This window comes from Natator depressus, chromosome 6 (genome assembly GCF_965152275.1).
Source record: "Natator depressus isolate rNatDep1 chromosome 6, rNatDep2.hap1, whole genome shotgun sequence".
NCBI classification, from domain to species: domain Eukaryota; kingdom Metazoa; phylum Chordata; order Testudines; family Cheloniidae; genus Natator; species Natator depressus.
The window spans coordinates 75,103,513-75,126,155 of NC_134239.1; the positions used below are offsets into that span (position 1 = coordinate 75,103,513).

The 22,643-nt window shown below is 40.6% G+C and overlaps 1 protein-coding gene across 2 annotated transcripts in view; it reads left to right on the top strand.

Moving 5' to 3' along the window:
• The window catches only part of FMN1 (formin 1), a 391,310-nt gene that overhangs the window by 300,410 nt on the left and 68,257 nt on the right, over positions 1-22,643 (top strand). For both annotated transcript variants that reach the window (XM_074955742.1, XM_074955743.1), the window contains one exon: positions 11,982-12,074. In XM_074955742.1, the coding sequence (XP_074811843.1) occupies positions 11,982-12,074 (93 nt within the window). The remainder of the gene's footprint in view (positions 1-11,981; positions 12,075-22,643) is intronic.

Below are 22,643 nucleotides of genomic sequence, written 5' to 3' on the forward strand. Positions count from 1 at the left end.
AGGTTGGTCAGGCATGGCTTGCCCTTGGTGAATCCATGTTGACTGTTCCTGATCACCATCCTCTCCTCCAAGTGCTTCAAAATAGATTCCTTGAGGACCTGCTCCATGATTTTTCCAGCGACTGAGGTGAGACTGACTGGACTGTAGTTCCCCGGATTCTCCTTCTTCACAAGGTTACAACTTCAGCAATCTGAGGACCCCCATTTTGATTTTAAAATTTTTGCAGACCTCTAAGCCCCCTGCTCATCCCCAGGCCTCACCTACACTCCATCCCTTTCCCCAAGGCCCCACCTCCACTGCATCTTTTTCCCAAGCGCACCCCATCTCCGCTCCTCCCCTCCCTCCCAGCACCTTTTGCACGCTGCTGAACAGCTGTTCCCCAGCGTGCAGGAGGCGCTGGGAGGGAAGGGGAGGAGTTGATCAGCGGTGCCTGCAAACACCCTGGAGGTCTGCAGACCCCAGTTAGAGAAACACTGTTATTGGATGTTCTGGAAGTCACCAAATCCAATTTCTGCCAACCAAGGCACTATCGAGAGGACAGGACCTTTCATCAAGAACCGCCTTGACAATAGCGCTCTCTCTGGGAACTAAGATCTTGAGCACCTCAAATGGTGGTGGTTGAAGAATCACATGGGGGAAAAGCTCTGGAGCAGACAAGACTCTATTTAGGATTTTGTTTGGTGGCTAACGGTCAAGTCCTTTCCCCGTTGAACAGTCTATGAAAGCAAATTAACAGTATAGTAGCAAGGAAAATAATTATGCATAAGAGCATAGATCTTCTACTAATTGAGAACTTTGTACAGTCTCATTGTTCTCATCAGAGCCTTGTAAATCATTTATAGGTAAGACATCCCAAATGTGAATGGCAAATTTAACTTGAGGTGTGTCTATTCTTTTTGCCCTTTAAACTGCCCTTCATGTAAGACACAGATGTTTATTGGAACGCTTCTGAGAGGTTCTGTTAATACCCTCAACATCTGTTGCATTCAGCTATAGACCCTCCCCTATACATTCCCAAAGTCTCTGTGTCTCAAGTGACTCTACTCTACTTTCCGGTGAGAAGGGCTAGCTGCATTTCCTTCTATTTAGTTAAAGGGCTCTGCAGTCAGGCAGATAAGATTACTAGCTCTGTCACTTTCTTCATCCAGTGGCTGAGCATGTGGGCTCCATGAAATGTTCAGATCTCACTCAGCCTAGATATTAAGAATTGAGCTATGGGCTGTCCCTATGTGTGTTGCATTAGTTAACATGTTTATTGATTACTGATGCCAATGCAAAGAAAATCCGCCTCTGAGGTTATGCTGGAACATAATCTACCAGTAATTCACTACGCCCATTCAGAGTATGCCAAAGTCTTCCTTCCTTTACAGTACAGTGCAAGACTCATTTCTTAAGTGTTTCCTCAATTGATATAGCAATAGACTGGCAGGTAAACACTTCCTTCTCTTCACAATATCCCTGCATCTCACTTATACCTCCTCCTTAGAAAAAACACTACTTGCAATCCTACCAGTGGAGCAGAGAGTACAGAACTACCAGGACTGCAGCAAAGCAGTTCCTCCACTTGGTACCTAGATACTAGTAGAGAATGGTGCATTATAAATATACATAGATACATATTGTAGAACTAAATAGTGGAAAATAAATAGTGTAACCCAAAACTGCAACTAAATGCATCTTCATTTAGACCTCCCACCCCTGATTTAATAATGAGATTATTTGGCAAGTTATTTACATGCAAGACACGGGTAACAAACTTCACCTTGAGGAAGTTATAAAACATTTATACAAAGTCAAAATAATTCAACATCATTATTAATATTCTGATATCACATTAAAGGAAAATGCAGCTAAAGTCTGTCTATCACCATTCTGATCCTCACAGAGACATGGACCTTATGGTACAGAAGTGGATCCTTTTAGTTTTGTTCTGCTAAACTTGGTTTTTAGGATATAACTTAAAGGCTCCTTGGTATAAAAGAAAGGGTGATTCTAAAAGTCAGTCCAGGGAAGATGGCCAAATAGAACAATAATTCTCCTGCCAAAAATAAGCCTGCCTTATAATGCGAAAAAGAAAGCAGCACGTCTTTAACAATCCCACAATAATATAACCTACCAGGCTCTGAGCAGACATTGGGATATATAAACAGTGGTGGGTGCTAGCAGCTTTCACTGTGACATAACTCAAGAGGGATAGTATCAGTGACAGGTTTACAGGAATCCATGGCGTTAAATACTTGGGTTCACTGTCAGGATGATTCCCATAAGTGCTACTGGTGGGTCCTGGTAAGTAAATGTTCTGCTATTCAGTGTTATCAACACTGAACTATTTCTGGTTTTGCATTTACTTTAAAAATGATGCTTAAAAAATACCAACTCCTGCCCGATTGACATTGCAGTGCTCTTTACGTGAAAGTTTGTTTATAGGCAATGATTCTTCTGACAGATTTACAGTGTCTGTGGAGGTTTAAAAGACTATTGCCCAATAGGCATTAAGTGAGAGGCATTCAGCTTTATAAATATTTTAGCTTATATTGGGGATTTTTTAAGAACTTTCTGAGCCAAATACTGCATTAAAACTGAAGACAGTGGCAAACTAATAATCAGCAGTTTCCAGCTTTGTTCTAATGTTTTGCTAATGGTTTCCATTTCCATGGCCAAGATTTGGAGTGTGAAGCACAATGTACATCCAACAGTTTGTAATTTTAGGGTTTTCAAATAACATTTATTCTTACATTACACACATACTTTCTTTTTTGCAATAGTTCATCTAGAAATAAACAGTTTTTAAAGTAGCCTATTATAGTTAATGTGACTAACACACAAAGTGTATCAAGAAAACGTCCCAAAAGTTTATTAGCACAGTCGACAGCTTACATCTGTTTGCACTGAGTAATGCTAAACAGGTTGTTTATCTTAACACACTTGTGTATTTGCTTGGATCATCACTTTGGAATTGGCTAGTGAGGGAGGAAATGTACATTTGGTATGTTTTGGTAACTCTTCCATTAGCCTCCTTGGAATCTTAAAGGTTGCTCTGTTGCCTTTTAAGATTTGTACATGTCTCCCTCATAATCAATCTGATCTGCTTATCCCATTATGGTCATTTATGATTAAAGCTTGCTGAAATAATTTTTACTTTGGAGAGGATGTGCTTTCTATTGAAACACCCTCTGTATAAGAGAGGCATTATTTAAAAATCAGGAATGGATTTGCATTGCAAGTATTGTAGCTCTTTTTTTGTACTGTAAAGAATTAAGATAAATGATAAAACATCACATTTCATTTGTAATTTCTTTATAATGTGTTTGACTTAACTGGGCAGAGTTTTTTTTAAAAAAAGTGTTAACATCCTTTGAAATAAAAGAAACATTACATAAACATGTAAGTACTTTTGGAACTACAAATGGTGTTTCTAAAAGGACATTGAATGAAAACTGCCTACCATAGATCAAAGTCCACTCTTAAAAATTAGGGTTTTTAAGTTACTATTTTTCTCTGTGTTCTCTATGGATAAAAATCATACCAAATATAGAGCATAATGTGAGGCACAGAGAGGTTGTGACTTCTCTAATGTCAGATACGGAATCCGGAAAGTTAACTTTTAATTTATATAAAAGATTATATTCAGGGGTAAGGGACGATAACTGTCAGGATTTGAGTATTATATGGGAAGAGACTAAAAAAATGCACTACATTAAAATCCATGAACCAAGTGAAGAGAGCAAAGAGGGGGGGAAAAGAAGCATTAAGGAGGGAAATACAGAAAGGAGAGAGAAAGGTGTGTGTTCAACAATTTAAACTTACAAAAGAAATATGTAGGAACATAGGAATTGTCATACTAGGTCAGACCCATGGTCCATCTAGTTTTGTATCCTTTAGCCAACACCATGTGCTTCAGAAAAAGGTGCAAGATGCCTCACAGTTGGCAAAAGTGGAGTAATTAATCTCATTGAGGCTCCTAATCCCTGATAAAGATTGAGCTAAAATATGAAACATGAGGTTTTATCTCCTTAGCAATTAATGAGGCAAGCATTTCACATCTGCCTTGAGAGTCAGAAGGATCCAGTAGTTAGAGCATGTCTTATATCCAGCTTGAAGAAGTAAACAAAAACCCTTATCCCCTCTTTCAATATAATTAACTAGAATCCAGGCTCAGATGCACCTATTTTTGGCTAGAACAAGTAATTTTTTTCTTCATAGACTAAAGCTACAGAATGTTGAGTACCATGTAACCTAAATTCTAAATCAGTTAAATAATTGAATGCAGGGGCTTAATGAGGATGTAGGCAACATTGTGCATGTATTTGGGACAATCAATGGCCTCTCCTTGCAAATATTTCTCATACTTTAAAGCAAACTGGCATGTCGTTAAAAGCTCCCATTACTTTTGCTTAAATTTAAAAATAAAATAAAATAGCATATGGATTCAGTACAGCAGCTGATAATCACCTTCCTTCATCTTTTGTTGACCAAAGCAATTTAGGATTGCACCCCTTGTTGACAGATGCTGACTTCATCATGAGTGCCCACGCCCTCGCTAACTCAAAACTAGAATTCTGTAACAGGCCGTATTTGGGGCTACTCTTGGTGCTCTTCTCAGAAGCTTCACTAAGTGTAAACGTCTGTGTTCCATAATCCACATTGGCTGCCAGTGAATTTCTACATGCAAATCCATGTGCATCTAAATATTTATCTGTGAAGTCTTAAATAGTTTAGTCTACGGTTATCTGACAGACAACCTCTCCCTCTATGACCTGGCCTGATAGCTGCTGTCTGAAGGAGAGTTTCAGTTTTCTGTCTTAAGGGTGAAGCTCATATGAGCTCAAAGTACAGACAGTGTATTAGAAATGGCAAGACTTTCTGCTGGACTCTTATTCCATTATATATAGGCTTGGCAGAATTCAATTTTTTATATTTTTTTTTATAATTTGGACTGATAATATTGATGTTTATTTTTAAGCACTTTTTCTCATATTTCTCAGTTTAAGTAATCACAGTTGCAGGAAATTATGCAGGGGGGGCTAAGAATCGAAGGAGGTCAAACAATTTATGACAGTATACATTGAGATTCAAAAAGTTAAAGCCTTATAACTGCAAAAACTCAAATTGTCAATATCACATGTCAAAATATACGAAGTAAATATCCTTAAATCAAGCTCTAATAATATCTCAAGCAGCATTTTTGTTTTTGCCTATCTGTACATTTCAATTATTAGTGGAAATAGTCTTTGTAGGTACAGTGAAATCAATATTTACTGACATTTACTGATAAAAATCTAATCCTTTCAAGCCTAATTATATGTGAGCACAATATTGGTCACTTTTAGAGAGAATATTTTTCAGGCTTTCCACTAACTCCAGGTCTTGGAATCTGCTGGCATTTGGTCTAACTGTTGCTTGTTCTTTATGCTCCTCTCAATCTGGTTGTTACAGGGTGATTGAGTATATGCACGCTTTGACTTCAGCAGAAAACTGGTCATCTCAACATTCTAGTCTTCATTAACAATGGCTTTGTCTAACCCCAGCTGTCTGGTCTGCTCTGCCCCATATACTACTGCTTTCACTTAGCCACATCCTCCTTCACTTCTGTCACCTGATTTATTTACATTTTTTTAGTCTTCCCTATAAAAGTCACTTTTAAAAAAATAATGTAAATTGAAAAAAAAATTAAAGTAATATACCACAATTTTGGACATTTAAAAATTACATATGACATACCTAACATTATATTTGAAAACCTTACCGGGGGTTCCATTTTTGCAGGAAACCTCTTATTAGTGAGGCACCTTGCATATTTTTGGGTGTTCAAAAATGATAAATAATAATGTATGCTACCTGTTTTGGGGGAGGTGGTGTTTGATTCCATTCTAGCCTATGTAAAATGGGCCCTGATGCCACCTAATAAAAAATACTTGTAATAATAATGTTTTTCTTGTTTGCCTCAAAATAATTTCCATTAATGCAAATGCTCTTTGTCCAAGCCTTAAAAATTTTGCCGCATCTCAGCTCAAGAACTTGAAATATGTACTTCCCATGTCACATTTTTGTCATTTCATATTTGCCTGGAATGATTTCTAAGTCTTATTTTATGTGGCATTTTTCTCTTTAGACTTTTCTTTTAAACACAGAGGAAAAGTAGCCACAAAATTGTGGCTTCTAATTTTTGCCAACCTTTAATAAGAGAACTTTTAAAAAGTGTTTAGAATCATTTTGTTTATAGAGTATTTTTCTTTCAGTTTTCCTCTCTATTCTACAAATAAAATATCACAATTTGTGTGAGTTACTTTGGGACCCTCATTCTGCTTATATAAGTTGAAAACATTGTGTGTGAATATGTTTCATTCAGTATATTTCTACAATCATATAGTTCAAGTTTTTAATGGCAAGAAGCTTATGTTGTGAAGAAAATAATCGTACTGTATCTATATCTCTTTTTCTGATTTGTTTTTTGTTTTTGTTTTTTCTTGTTCTGAAGGCATGTATATAGATGGGCAGACAAGAAGAATCTTTATTTAACAAGATATGTTATGAACAAATTAAAACCCCAGTCTTAACAAGTAGATGTGCACAAGCAAATTCCCATTGACTTCAGTGGGACTGTTTATATGTGCAGGAATGTTTCTGCATGCCACAAGTTGCAAGATTTGGGGTTAAAGCAGGGCTGGCCTTACCATGAGGTGAACTGAGGCGGCCGCCACTAGGACCCAGAGTGTAGAAAATTGTGGCTGCTGCTGGTGCATATGTATTCTCTCTGCTCTAGATGCACAGAGATGGTGGAGTGCTGTGCTGGAGGAAGGAGGGCACAAGAGACATAACAGGCAGGCAGGAGGAAAGGTGAGAGGGAATAACAGAAAGCAGCAGGAGCTGCAGGGAGAGAGAGGAGGAGGAGGAGCCTCATATGTGCCTCTCTAGCACCCCCAGGAGCCTGGGCTGATTAACACCAGCTTCTCAGGGAGCTCCCTGTTTCCTGCTGCTTCCCTGAATCCACTTGAGGAGAACAGGCAGTCAACTGAAGTAGTAGGAGCCAGTTAGGCCCTTAAGATGCTGATATCTTCCCTCACTCAGGCCCTGCTACCAGCCTGCTTATTTGTCCCCTTCAGTTAATGTTGAGAGCCACTATAGCTGGCGCAGAACAGCAGGCATGAGTGAAAGAAGAAAATGCCCCTCTCGGGCAGCATTCAGAAAAAGAAAGAAAGCAGAGGAAGGTTTTCTATCTAAGCAGGAAGGAGCTGTCCTGAGATACATAGACACAAATGTCCATGGTGAGCCTTCCGGCCCCAGTGAGGATGTGAGTGGTGAGGAGATGCCTGATCTTCCAGTTAGTCAGAGTGCAGATGACCTGGCAGCTACAGCAACATCCATATCTCCATCTCAAATGGATGTAACCATGCACATTCCTGAAGAAAAGTGTAGCTCAGAGAAGAGTGTGGTAGAGGCACAAGAAACAGCTGCTGCTGAGTTTAGTTCCTTAAGTCTAGATGATCCAGGACTGTGGACCCACTTGAGCAGTAGCCTGAGGGACTTCCTTGTACTGCATAGGCCACAGCAAGTGAAAAATTTCATGTTCCCCAAAGACAATGAAAACAGAAGTTTCCATCCAACACATTACTGGTGTGAAATCCCCAATGGTGACAAAGTGGAGAGGCCATGGCTTATGTACTCAAAAACCCAGAATGCTGTATACTGTTTTTGTTGCAGACTCTTCCAGTCTAGTGTTCCAGCCACATTGGCTTCTACAGGAACAAAGGACTGGAAAAATCTGGCTAGAAATCTGGCATGTCATGAGAAGGCAGCAAATCACCAGAGAGCATTCCATAGGTGGAAAGTGCTTGAGATGAGACTAAAGGCCACCATAGATGATCAGCATCAAGAGAAGATTGCAACAGAGTGTCTTTACTGGCAAAATGTTCTGGAAAGGCTCATTGCCATTGTGAGAATGCTTGCTACCCAAAACCTAGAACTGCGTGGCACTTCAGATCAGCTGTATGTGCCAAACAATGGAAAATTCCTTAAAATTCTGGAGCTGATGGCTGAGTTTGATGCTGTACTCCAGGAGCATCTAAGAAGAGTCACCACCCAAGAAACGTACACACAGAACTATCTGGGAAAAACAATTCAAAATGAGATCATACAATTACTGGCAACAAAAGTCAAACAGAAGATTGTGGCAGATCTGAAGTCAGCAAGATATTACTCTGTTATTCTGGACTGCACACCTGACATCAGCCATATGGTACAAATGACTTTAATGGTGCGTTTTGTAACAACTACAGAACCTAGTGAAAATGTCCCTACAATGGTGACTGTCGGAGAGCATTTTCTAGAATTTATTGACATTGATGATACTACAGGAGCTGGTATGACAAATGTGCTTCTTAAAAAGCTGGAAGATTCGGGAATTGCGATAGCTGACATGAGAGGTCAGGGCTAGGATAATGGTGCCAACATGAGAGGAAAGAACAGAGGAGTGCAGACACGGATCCGAGAGCTAAACCCTCGAGCTTTTTTTGTCCCATGCAGTTCTCATTCATTGAACTTTGTGGTCAGTGATGGAGCATCAGCTTCTAATGAGGCTGCTGACTTTTTTAATGTAATTCAAAGCATCTGTGTATTTTTCTCTGCATCAACTCATCAATGGCAAATTTTGAAGCAACATCTGGGAACATCCTCTCTGACACTGAAACCACTGAGTGCCACACGATGGGAAAGTCGAGTGGAGGCTATAAAGCCTATCAAACACCAAATTGGGAAGATAGATGATGCCATAGTTGCCATTATGGAGAATAATGCTATGACAGGAACTGTTCGTGGGAGAACAGTGGCAGAGGGAAATGGAATCACCAGAAACATACGAAACTTCAAATTTCTGTGTGGCTTAGTGTTGTGGCATGACATGATGTTTGAAATAAATGTTGTAAGCATGAGACTCCAAGGTGTTGACCTTGATATGTCTTGGAGCAATGGAACAACTGGACAAAGCAAAGTCATACCTACAGTCTTACTGGTCAGATGAGGGATTTCAAAACATTCTGAAGAGTGCACAGAAGTTGGCAGAGGAACTTCACACTGAAGCTATTTTCCCACCCATTCAAGAATACAAGAGTCACCAAAGAAGAAGACATTTTCATTACGAGGCACGGGATAATCCCATAAGAGACCCCAAACAACAATTCAAAGTTAAATTCTTTAACCAGGTGCTAGATTGTGCAATACAGTCAGTTGAAGAACATTTCATGCAGCTCAAGGAACACAGCAGTATATTTGGGATGTTGTGTGATATTCCAAAACTCCTCACTATACCTGAAGAAGACCTACACCAGCAATGCAAAGCACTAGAGACAGTGTTGACACATGATGACATGCGCAATATTGATGCGAGTGATTTAGGTGATGAAGTGAAAGCCCTTTCAAGATACATTTCAGCAGGATCAACTCCAAAGGCTGTTCTGGAATATATGTGCACAAATAAGATGACCACCCTCTTTCCAAATGCTTTTGTTGCTCTGCGCATACTTCTAACGCTTCCTGTAACAGTTGCCAGTGGAGAACACAGCTTCTCCAACCTGAAGTTAATAAAAACACATCTACGCTCCCCAATGACACAGGAGAGGCTGGTCGGCCTTGCAGCCAGCTCAATAGAGCATTAGCTGGCCCAGGCTGTGGACCTTCAGGAAGCAGTTCAAATCTTTGTAACCAAGAAGGCACAGAAAGCACCACTTTTATTATTCAAACAGATAAAAATGCCAGTGTTTACTATGCAGAAAAGAAAAGTTACATTTGTTCAGGCGTTTGAAAGTTAAGTGTTACTTAAAATTTTTGAACAAGGCATTTTAAGTTGTTAGTTCTCCTTTATTGGGGTAGGTAGCAGAGCAGTACCATGAGAGGAGTAGAACAGGAACAAGGCAGAATTGAGACCTTTCAAAGTTTTGGCCCAAGCAAGGAGGCATGGGGGCATCATTTGAGCTCCCTGCCTCAGGTGCCAAAATGTTGTGGGCCGGCCCTGGGTTAAAGATAAATGTATAATATAGTTCATAAAAATAAAGACTGTGGTTTATATAGGTAGGACCTCCTCAGCTAGAGATGAATTTTTGATAACGTCATATTCTAGTTTTATATAGCTGAGCTATGGAAGAATTGTTTAATTATCGAACAACACTTTTAAAAGGAAGCAGATATCTTTTCAATATATTTCTGCAGCAACAAATGTCAAGAAAAGAGATTTCTGGCCATGTTAGATTTTTCTTTTTAACATAGACTATATTGGGGTGCGAGTTTCAACAAAAACTCAAACAGATGCTTTGTGTGGTTTCTTTGTTAAGGCAGTCTTGGTGGTCCAAATGTATTATATGCTATACTACTGGTTGTATAATAAAATGCATACATGTATTCTCAACCTTCTGCTGACTTCTTTCCCTGCACTGGAAACCTCAAATGTGTGACATCTATTAACAGGATAGTTTTATTGTTAATTATACACTCTTCCCTTCCTCCTCCCCATTTTTGGGGGCATACTGACTTTACTGGAATAAAGTGAATTATTAACTGGAGTGAAGCTGGCTGGCTTGCCATTTAAATGTGTATATGTTTCATGCAACCAAACTGTAACCCTTTGGTTTAGTTGTGAAATAAATTTCCATTCCAATTAAACACATAGAAACTATATTTTTTAGAGGTGAGAAGAAGAAAACAATTTCCTGCTTGCACTGGTTCAATGGGTGATTGCAAAATTTTCAAGTATTGGTTTCTGACAGTCTCATTTCACCTTTAGTATAATCTAGAATCTCAGAATTCTGAGAAATATAGTAGGACTTCCTAGGGCAATGCCTAAATTCTGTGACAGTTAACTTGGCTTCTGTAGGAAATGACATGGCATCAGGACCTCAATTAGTTGATAAATTAGGCAATGGGCTGGACGCATCATAATTAGGTGGAAGTTCACTTTGCTTCTACCAGGCTATAACTCGACCTGCTAAATTCAAGTTGAATGGGTGACCATGAACCTACACTAAGAAAAGTGTTTGAGTTTTGATGAAGGTTGGCTAGCTTGTATTAGCAAAATCTAATCTAAACTCAACCTTTTTTTCTAGTCATAACAAGGTCCTCAGAGAGGCAGTGAGCTGGCATGGGATTTGATGCCTGAAATATGTTGATGACAACCAGTTTTAGTTCTTTATGTCATCAGATGCAGTGAGAGCAGTTTACCAGTTCACCCAGCATCTTGCTGGGGTTGGTATATTGATGAGGGCAAGCCAGTTGACGCAGTCCCGATAAGACTAAAGTCATGCTCATACTTTTGGGGGAAATAAACTAAGAAAATGGCAGAGATCACATCTTCCCTTGATTGGTGGAGTTTGCCTGCCTTTTGTTACTAATTTGGCAACCCGGATAGTCCTGTTGGATCTGCAGCTATATTGGGATGTCGAGGAAGCAATGGTAGCCAAGAGATGCTTTTATCACTTAGATTTGACCTGAAGGTTGCAGTCTCTTCTTCTGGCAGTGAACCTCACCACAGTGATCCATACCTTTGTTACCTTCGTGTTAGATTGCTGTATTGCATACTTCATGGGACTATTCCTTAATACAACTCAGACATCAGTTGGGGCAGATTTTGGTGGCCCATTTGTGAGGGAGTGGTGCTCCTTCCAAACATTAATGAATTCTTCATGATCTATACTGGTTTCGGTTTAGTTTCCAACCCACTCCCATTACAAGCAGTCATTACAAAAGCTGAATTCTACTGCACATAACCTATATTTAAAAAAAGATTGTCTAGTTCTTCAGCAATTCTGGCTGAGGAGACTTGACTTTAATGCAGTTATTAGATTCAGCAAGGCAGATGCAGTATGAAATATGCATTGCTTGATAAAGTTTGAATGGTATATGAGTAGGCATATAATTATGGAAATAATAGGGTTATTTAAGAGTTGTCAGTTAAATATTCAGTTTTAAAGTGTCTAACTCTGCGCTTTTATTTCTAGCCTGTGAAAAGCAGATGAGAGTTGTTTGCAAAGAATCTTCAGAACAGCATCTCCATCCCTTCAAGGAGAAATTGGAAGAGTTTATTCAGACAGGCAAGCACATTTTTTTTAAACCTTTTTGTTCATATTTTAGTGTTCGGAGAGTTTGCTGTACATATATTAATATGTTGTCTTAAATAACCAATGCCGAAAAACTGGAAGCTAAATAATATCAGTTATGGGTCTTAAGTACCAATAATTGCACAGATCTTTAAACCTCAGGCATCACTTGCCAGTGACCAGTAATGTTACCATAGTCTCACTAGGTCTCCATTTCTTTGAGGTTTTTTTCATCATTAAATCACTAGGTGCAATAAAACTGGGCTTTAGGTTAGACTGTTACTTAATAAATTGAGTCTGAATCTTCCAGTCTATGGAAAAGTGACATGAAAAATGTCCTAATCTTGTATTCATATTAAGTCAAAGATTCAAGATTAAAAACTAAGTCCATGAAAGTAAGACAGCCGAGGGGCCTCAGGAAAATGACCCTGTGGCATGGAGTCAGTAGTGGGAGGATCTTGGTAGACCCTAAATAGTTGTGCAGCTGTGACACTGTAAGTCTGGGAGTTTATGTCTACACTTAAAATGCTACAGCAGCATGTAGCTGTGCCTGTCACAACTGGAACAAGGGCAGTCAGACTAGTGGTTGGAGCAGGAGTTAGGCCAAGTCAGATACCAGGAGCTCAAAGTCCAAGAGGGCAAACCGAGAGTAAGGCATCAGGAGGCAGGCAGGGTCAGATTACCAGGAGATCAGGGTCAGGCAGCAGGTTACAGACAGCAATTGAAGAGAAAAGCCAAGGACAAACAAGAGTTGGAAGCCAGAGTCTAGGGTCTATCACAAGCAGGGTCTGGAGCAGAGACAGACAGGCAGTCTGCATTGTTGCTCAGACAGTTTTCCATCATTGGGCTACCAGGGGCTGCCACTCAGGCCCTGTTGGGTGGTGCTTCCTGCCAAGCCTACCTTCACAAGGTCCTCATGTGGGACCCTAGCCTAAACATCCCATGATGATGTAATGGCATCAGCAGCACAGAACCCCCTTGGCCCCAGGTTCCAGCGATGCACGTTCTTACAGCCCCGCTATAGCGCTTCTGTGTAGACACTATCTATGCCGACATGAGGGGTTCTCTCATCAGCATTGGTAATCCACCCCCCCCCCCACGAAGAAGTAGTTAGGTGGATGGAAGAATTCTTCAGTCGACCTAACACTGTCTAGACTGCGTGTTAGGTCAGTATAGCTATGCCTCTCAGAGGTGTGGATTTTTCACACCATTTAGATGAAGCAATACCACTGTAAGTTCCTAGTGTAGACCAGGCCTGAGTTTCTGGAACAGAAATCTGACATTTTAGATAAGTCATGTGGATAAATGTAAAGTAATACACATTGGAAAAAATAACCCCAATTATACATACAATATGATGGGGGCTAATTTAGCTACAACTAATCAGGAGAAAGATCTTGGAGTCATCGTGGATAGTTCTCTAAAGACGTCCACGCAGTATGCAGCAGCAGTCAAAAAAGCAGACAGGATGTTAGGAATCATTTTAAAAGGGATAGAGAATAAGATGGAGAATATCTTATTGCCCTTATATAAAAACACAGTATGCCCTCATCTTGAATATTGCATATAGATGTGGTCCCCTCATCTCAAAAAAGATATACTGGCATTAGAAAAGGTTCAGAAAAGGGCAACTAAAATTATTAGGGGTTTGGAACAGGTCCCATATGAGGAGAGATTAAAGAGGCTAGGACTTTTCAGCTTGGAAAAGAGGAGACTAGGGGGGGATATGATAGAGGTATATAAAATCACGAGTGGTATGGAGAAAGTGAATAAGGAAAAGTTATTTACTTGTTCCCATAATATAAGAAGTAGGGGCCACGAAATGAAATTAATGGGCAGCAGGTTTAAAAGAAATAAAAGCAAGTTCTTCTTCACTCAGCGTACAGTCAACCTGTGGAACTCCTTGCCTGAGGAGGTTGTGAAGGCTAGGACTATAACAGGGTTTAAAAGAGAACTGGATAAATTCATGGAGGTTAAGTCCATTAATGGCTATTAGCCAGGATGGGTAAGGAATGGTGTCCCTAGCCTCTGTTTGTCAGAGGGTGGAGATGGATGGCAGGAGAGAGATCACTTGATCGTTACCTGTTAGGTTCACTCCCTCTGGGGCACCTGGCATTAGCCACTGTCAGTAGACAGGATACTTGGCTGGATGGACCTTTGGTCTGACCCAGTATGGCCATTCTTACGTTCCTTCATTCTTTGGTAGAACCTTGCTGAGTCCAGTGAAACTGCAAGTATTGGGAAAGGAAATTCACGTTCAGCAAGCAGGGCCGTCCCTAGAGGGGTGTGGGGCCTGGGACAAATCAGTCTGTATGGGCCCCCCTTAACATTTTATACAGGTGAAATCTGGTGTGGGGAGGGGACACCAGTGCTGGGTGGCAAGGGATGATGGAGTGTCATAGGGTGGCCCCTGTGCTGGGAGGTCCCGGAAAAGGGGAGAGGTCTGGGGCGGAAGTGCAGTGGATGGGGTCAGCCTGGCGCTGGCATGTTCCGGCAGCGCTAGGACACTGGCACTCGGTGCAGTGGTGCACAATGCCGGGAACCAGCGGAGCGGGGCAGGCTGGGGTTGCCACTGCCAGAGACTGAGCCTGAGCCCCACGATGCCGAATAAGAAAAAGAAATACAATGTGTGCTTCCCGCCGATGAGTGCAGGCATGACCTCCACTGCCAGCGCCAGGCCCCCCCACTAATCCCCCAGGCTGGCCTGGCCCCCTGAACCTCTAACCCAAGCCCCTGGGCCAGAATGGCCCCCTGAATCCCTAACCCCACCCCCCCCCAGGCCAGCCTAGCACCCCCTGCATGACACATGCACACTGAAGTGCAGGGGCCTCCAAAGCGCAGAGCCCAGAGCAGTTGCCCCGATTCGCCATACCCAAGGGACAGCTCTGGCAGCAAGAGCTAAGTTATTTGAAAGGGCATTTGGATCCCTAGTTGCAAAGAGTCGCCAATGTGGTGAAGAAACAAAAGGAGATAGAACTGTTCACAGAGAGGAATCTTTCCGATAGATATGTGGAGAAGACCAGCCGCATTGATGTGGAGGCCTGAGAGGATGAGACAAAGTCTCTGTTCTTGACCAGAGCTTCAGAGGAAGATAGAGAGCAAAGAGTGGAGCTGGAGAAATTGAAGCATGGTTTGGAGCAGCTGGAACAGAAGCAGTAACAGCTCCCCATGTTTATAGCTGGTAGGGAAAATTTGGAGATGGCTTAAAGGTCTGGAGAACCAAGTCTTGAAGACCAGATTCATTCTACGAATAAAAGGTAAGGTGAAGTCATCAAAGAGCTCCACCATCTGCAGACCCAGGTAAAAGAGTGTATGCAGGAGCTGGATGAGATGCGCTGTTCAAAAGAAAAGGTTGTGACATAGGCCTTGAAGAAAAAGGATTTAATCTGGCTAATGGCAGAGATGGAGAGCAGCAGCTGCTGCTGGAGGAGAAGCTGAATGAGCTTCCCACTGAGGTGGAGACCCTTCTGGCAGAGTAACGCCAAGACCGATGAAGGCTTGAACTGCATCACAGAGGAGGAGTTGTAATCACCAGAGGAGAGAGGCAAAGTTGGCTGCACATCTCAGAACACAATCCAGAAAATAGTGGGGGTGGAAGAGGAAAACAAACACTTGATCATCTGGGTGTTGCAGGCAAAGATTCATGGACCTTGATGGTTGTAAGAATCTCAAAAGGAGCTGACTCTTTATAGAATTTTCTCAATGGTGAATGATATAATTGTATCCATATCCATGAAGAGTGCTCTAGACAGACTATGAGTCAGCCCTTTGCCAGTTCCACCCAGGTAAAGGCCAGTTTTGGCTGCTCCACCATAGCCACAGGAGGACTGGACTTTTAAAAAGTGGCACTCGTCATAAACCTTCATTTGCAACACTCAAGAATATGTACATTACATTGGTTGTACAGGCTGAGTTGAAAACTATGGCCATACCACTTCATTCTTCAAGCAGCACAAATTTCTTGTTAGCCTTCCTTGTTGAGGTTAAAAAGGAAATGTCATCCTGGCTGGGCGATGTAGATGAGGCTCTAACAATTTATGGAGAGCCTTCCCCTGGAGATAGAAAAGAGGGACTGGGATAATGTGTAACAGGATGTGCTGTCCTTTAAGAGGAGGTGTGGGTCCAGCTCAGGAGACCATCTAGTCAAAGATCAAGGTAATCTATCAAAGAGAGGTGAGGGGAAACAGAGGCAGCCACTACACCAAATCCTCATGACAATGTTACATGTGATATATTTCTACAAATGTGGCACTGTGTAGGAAATAAAAGAAAAATGTTTGCTCGGTGAACAGTAATAGGTAATCCTCATGAAAGTGGGGATTTCAAAAGTATTCCTATGCAATGTAATTGATTAAAACACAAAATATTTTTGGAGTGCTGATTCTAGAATGCCAGTAATTGTGATTGTAATAGTTCTGCAGCATAAAAAAAATCACATTAGTTACAAGAAGCTTCATTCGAGGGGAGTTTCCATGATTATTCTGCTGAAGTTGTACTCTACTTTTTTCTGCATATTTGGGTATCATGCATCACAATTAGAAACCCAGAATCTGGTATTGTCACAGCAGTTATATGAGGCACTCCTAAAAGTTATCAGAACCAGTTGTAACCATTATGGTGACTATACAAGGAAGTTAGTATTCCCAAATGAGCAATATCACTCGCAAAGTCTGAAGCAATTTAGCATTTAATGTCTGAAAAGTCACAAGAACTATGACTCAATTGGTTCCTGAAAGGACTCATATTTACAAAAACTGTGATCACTGAAACAGTCATAACCATTTAATTTTTCTTCCATAAGCTATAACTTCTTGTCATGCTTGAAAGAAAGTGGTCTCTGAATTTAGCTTCATCTTTTTTTTATAAAGATCCTCCTAACATCAGGGAATCTTTAAATAACTTTACTTTATGAAGCTACAGTACTAAAATAATATTGCCTAAGTAAAAACTGTTTTTTGAACAACAGCACTTATTAAATTGTACTGTTAAATACATCTGACATTTTTCAATATAACACTTCTCCTTCTCAAGGTTATTGTACTTAATCTAATTTGCCTGAGTTTTTAAATCATAAATTTGTGTGGCTGTTACGGAGGCTACAAGTTTCTTATCACAGTTCTTAATGATTCTAACAAGTTCTTAATGATATGTTTCCAGAAAATGTAATACATGTATTTAAGTTTCTCATAAAGTTAGCAGGGACCCTGTAAAAGAAGGAATCCACAGGTATGGCTGTTGTAGGTTGTCTTTTCATCTAATTTAACTGGCAGTTTGTATTTACAGCTTTAGCAGTAAGTGCTTGGGGTGAGATAGTGTGCTGTTTGTGTGCACATTAACACTAGCATTCTCCCACATGCTGTTTTATCTTGCCTTCCTTTAAGCCTATGCCTCGCTACTGTTGGGACTAACCAGCTTTATTTACACAACCCAGATATACATAAGTAAATAAACCTTAATTGCTAGCATTTCCCCTTCAGAATTTAAAAATCAAACACTTCTTTTTAAAGATCATTGTGTTGGTGTTTTTTTGTAGATTACTTGATCCTTAGTGCCATAGGAACTGCCATATTGAAGCTGCTCAAAGGTCCATATTGTCCTTTATCCTGTCCTCAGCAGTGGCCAAGGCCATATATTTTACAGGAAAGACATCAATTGCATTTAATTGTACAATATTATATTATGTGGAAAATGTTATTCCTGACATCAGCTGATCAATGTACATGGAATTTGTATTTTCTTAATTTTATCCCAGCCAATGTAAGTGAAGAGTATATTCTTATTCCTATAGATGTCTTAACTTTAAATAAGATATTTGCTTTAATAGTGTCCTGTGACAGTGAATTCTGTGAGCTAATTATATGCTGAATAAACAATATTTCCTTTTATTAATAGAACATATTGGCTTTTAATTTTGTTGCATGCCTTCTTGGTCTGTGGCGTGGTTGTGTTTTTTTGTTCTTTAATACTCTAGGAAAGAGTAAATAAGAGCACTTGGCTGGCATCCACTATATTCTATTTATGTATATTTGTCTCTCGATGTCTTCTTTTTTGCCTAAATAGTTATAGTCATTCTAATCGCACCATGTATGGAAGCCCCCATTCCTGCTTATCATTGTACTGTTCTTGTTTCAGCTTTTTTTTTTTTTTATGTTCTGTCTGTAATTATACATAGTATTTAAGGTGATGAGTAAGGATATGCCATCAGTTTACAAAATGGCATCACAATATTTTCCATTCTATGGTTCTCTTTCCCCTTCTTACACTCGTGCATTGAGTAAACATTCTTGTTGAGCTTTGATGGCTAGAACTTTTCCTAGTTAGGGTAGTTCCTAACTCAGAACCTGTTAGAGCATACCACTCTTTCTTCCACTTGTCTTTACTGAGTTTGAGCTGCTATCATGGTGTCTTTCTAGAGTCTATTGTTAACTAATCCTAATATTAATGTTTTCTGAAAACTTTGACACCTTTCTACTTACCTCTTGTAGTTGATATGTTGATAACTATAATAATAACAAAGTTCTTGGACTTGTACCCCTCATGTGGTATCAAATTGTTTTACAAACTGTGTAACCATTATCTCTAGTCTAGTCTAGTCTATGTGGATTCTTAATTGTGGGGGGAATTCTGCGCCAAAAAATTAAAAAGTCTGCACCAAAAAAACAAAAATTATAGATACAATATTTTAAAATTCTGCAGAATTCTGCAAATTTAATTTATCAAAATAACACTACATAATCACGTGAGATTCAATTACTTTGGTAATTTATTTCAAAATACCTGTCAACAAGTATGTCTGTAACAATACAGGCACACAAAATTTCCCCCCGGAGTAGAGTTAAAGAAACCCCTATGACAACCCAGTTTCTGTTTCTCTGCCCCCTCCCCCATCCCAGAGCCCAGCTGGAGGGGCCAGACACTCACAATCCCTCCCCCTGAGAGCCCAGTCATGGGGTCCTCCCTAGCTCAGATACCCATGTCCCCTCCCCACAGAGCCCAGCCGTGTCCCACCCAGCCTAGACACCCCCTCCTCATTAGAGCCCAGGGATCCAGAGGGAGAAACAGCCTGTTGCTGGGTCCCTGGCATGTGTGGAATTTCCTGCATGCTGCCATCTCCTTCCCTCAGGGCATGCAGGGAACTGCAGCTTCCAGGAACTCTTCACTCTCTCCCGCTTCCCCTGGCAGTGTCTTCTATGTGTGAGCTGGTCTCTACTGGGTCCAGTGGCCCCTAGTGGCAGCCAGCATCACTGCAGCCCATTTCTTTAGGGGAAAGGAAATTCTGCACACAAAACATAAATTTCTGCAAAATTCTGCATTGCACAGTGGTGCAGAATTCCCCCAGGAGTAGGTTCTGATACTATACTCATCACTATTCTAGCTGAGCACCTTCAGTGATGTGTTAAGCAACCCAGCTAAACATCTATCACATTTCTTCTCTTCTTCTTGCCCCAGGGGGAGAAGTGGGTGCAATAGAGTGGGTTTTGTTTTGGAATTTTTTGATAATATATGCACATGTTGCTATGTATGTATTAGCGGGAGGGAGAGGGAGAATATTTATACCTCATTCCCTCCATAGAGAGTGCTCTGTCACCACAGACCAGCAGCACGCACCCTCCCACAGAATCAGAGTAGGACTGGTTTTTTATGATCTGCTATGGGCATTACACTAGTTTCACTTTCTTCTTTCAGGGCTAGGAAGGAATTTTTCCCTCATTGCCAGATTGGCTGGGAAGGGTATGTTTCATCACCTTCCCAAAAGGGGTCAAGGCCCAATCGGGTAGGTAAGGAGGTACGGCCAAGTGGTTGCAACTTAGCAGGTGGCAAGTGTCCTGTTCAGATACTCATTCCGTAGGGCGTATTGTTCCTTGATAAACCAAAGTAGGAAGTGGACTTAGGAGGAATGTATCCTCTAAGAAAGCTGGGGCAGGAAGGTTGCTGCTCCTAATGTCTGGTACAGTGGGATACAGCCCCCTTTTACTTATATATGAGGGGAGGATGGCACAGTTGTAGTGATGGGCAGGAACCAGGGAAGGGGCAGGGCTGACAGCAGCCCTCCCAGATAGGTGGGAACAATTAAGGAAAAGACAGTGACCTGTATCTTTGTATGCTGGGTATTTCCCAGTTGAGTTAATAAAGATGTGGCCTAATTAAACCACATTCCTTGCATCTTGTCTGTCTTGCTTTATGGTTAGGACACACCACAGGCACAGAGGATAAGTGACTTGCTGAAGGTAACATAGTAAGCTGGTGGCACAGTCAAAGATGGTACCCTGGTCTCCTGGCTCCCATGCTGCTGATATATTTACTTGACTCTTTTGCTTCAGTTTTGAACTAAATGTAAAATGGATTACTGTATCATATACATACATAACAAAATGGACAAACCCTAATACTGAACTCCATGTCACCCTAATATTAATCCCTTTCCCTAGTAGTTACTGGTCATTTTTTCCTATTGTTTATTTACTATCTCTTAAATAGTTTTTAATCCAAGACAAGGCTTCATCCTTCATCCAGTGGTAACTTAGTTCCCATCCAGCAATAAATGGAACTGAAGAAAAACTCATTGTTTTATAATCCTTGGGATTAAATAACACTTTTTAAAAAGTTTACTACCTCGATGTCCTCTTCTACGGCAGCTTTTTATTTTCAAGGTTAGCATAGCTAGCCACCTTGAAGTCTTGAATGATCCTGGTGATATACTGCAGATTAATTATTTTAATGGTTTCGTCACTTTATTTCTTTCTGGACATCTCTAAGACTGTGTAGGTTTCTTTTCCTTTAAAATTTCTCATCATTGTTACCAGCAGTGTAGCCCCACTGTTGGTGCCCACAGTGGGACAGTGGAGCATATTGGCAAAAAAGCATTTTTATCACTGTCATTCAGGCCTGATCTAAATTTGTGACAGAAGTAAAAATAACAGCCGCTGATGTACACTAGCACTCCCATCATTGCGTGCATTGGTGGAGATAGTCTAGTGGTGTGATGATTCAGTAGTCTGAACAAGTGTCTGGGATTAGGTTAAAATCAACAAATTCATTTCACCTCTGCATACACCATGTTTGATCCCATGAAAGGTTCTAACCAAATTGCTAATTCTGTTTTCTCATTTTAGAGGTTTCATTCGAAGTTGCTGCCACCAGGAACTCAAAACCAATATGCTCATTTAGTCCAGGTCTCTTTGCTGAGGCTTGACAAGTGATCTGGATGCTTGTCCATTTGTAAGGATACTGAGATTTAAACCATTCATTTCACACAGGCCTGTGAACATCTGTCAGACAGTAACAAATTATAGGTACTATGAATCTGGGTCTAATTTGAACCAGTGACCAAGAAATAAAAGACTTCATGTCCCATTACTGATCCCCTGAGTCATCCCATTCCCCAGATGACAGGCTTCTCCATACATGGAAGAAATAGGACTCCCTTCTTCAAATGTGACTTGATGAAAAAACAGTACCGGCTAGAGGACTGAATCTTGCTGGAGGAGCTTTGAGCTCATACTGTATCTCACCACCGTCTGCTGCTGTCATTGCTTCCTCTACTTATTCCCCCTCACATCCTCTCCTCTCACTACTGCTGGATGCTTCCCTGCTTGTATGCAGTAGGGCATGCATGGCAGAGCTACCAAATGTGTGATATTGATGAGACATGAGTGACACTTGGCACCCCTGGTCTTACCATTAATTGGCACAGGTGGTCCTGAAGGGCTAAACCTGGTTTGAACCTGTTTGTAACAAAATCTGAAAGAGGTGAGTTTTGTATGGCCTCAAGTTACATTGGAAACATTTAACACAGTTCTAGCCAGGATGGTGTGAATTTTAGTGTGCATCCTTGAAATTGTTACCAAGGACGTTTACACCATTTATGTATGAGTTTACGGCCAGGCAATAAAGATATGAGAGATGGGAGTCACATGTGGGAATGGTACATGTATTACTGGAAATCTAGGCTTCAATACTTCAGCACAACTTGTGCTGAACACTGGAGATTTAATCTTGATTCCAAACTTTGTTGCTTTCTGTGATTTCAAATTTCAGGCCCTTAATGTTGCTTGGATATAGTTTTTGTGCTTTTGTAATTTTCAAGTGCTTCCCAGCTCATCTTGATCCGGCACAATTCTCCTTAACATAGACATCAAAAATAGATGAGCTACCCTGTGTACTACAAATGTAAATTTACCACACCTGAACGTATATGAGTGAAATGAATAAACCGCTATTGCTCAAGTCCTTTAAATCCACAAATTCACTACAGACATTGTTTCTGAAGGCAAGTTCCAGAAGACTGGGAAAATGTTAATGTTTTGCCAATATTAAGAAAGGGTAAATGGATGATCCAAGTAATTATAGGCCTGTCAGCCTGATATTAACCCTGGGCAAGATAATAGAGTAGCTGATACGGAACTCAGTTAATAAAGGATTAAAGGAGGGGGAGATAATTAATACCAATCAACATGGGTTTATGAAAAATAGATCCCGTCAAACTAACTTTTGTTGATGAGACTACAAGTTTGGTTGATAAAGGTAATAGTGTTGATGGAATATACTTAGACTTCTGTAAGG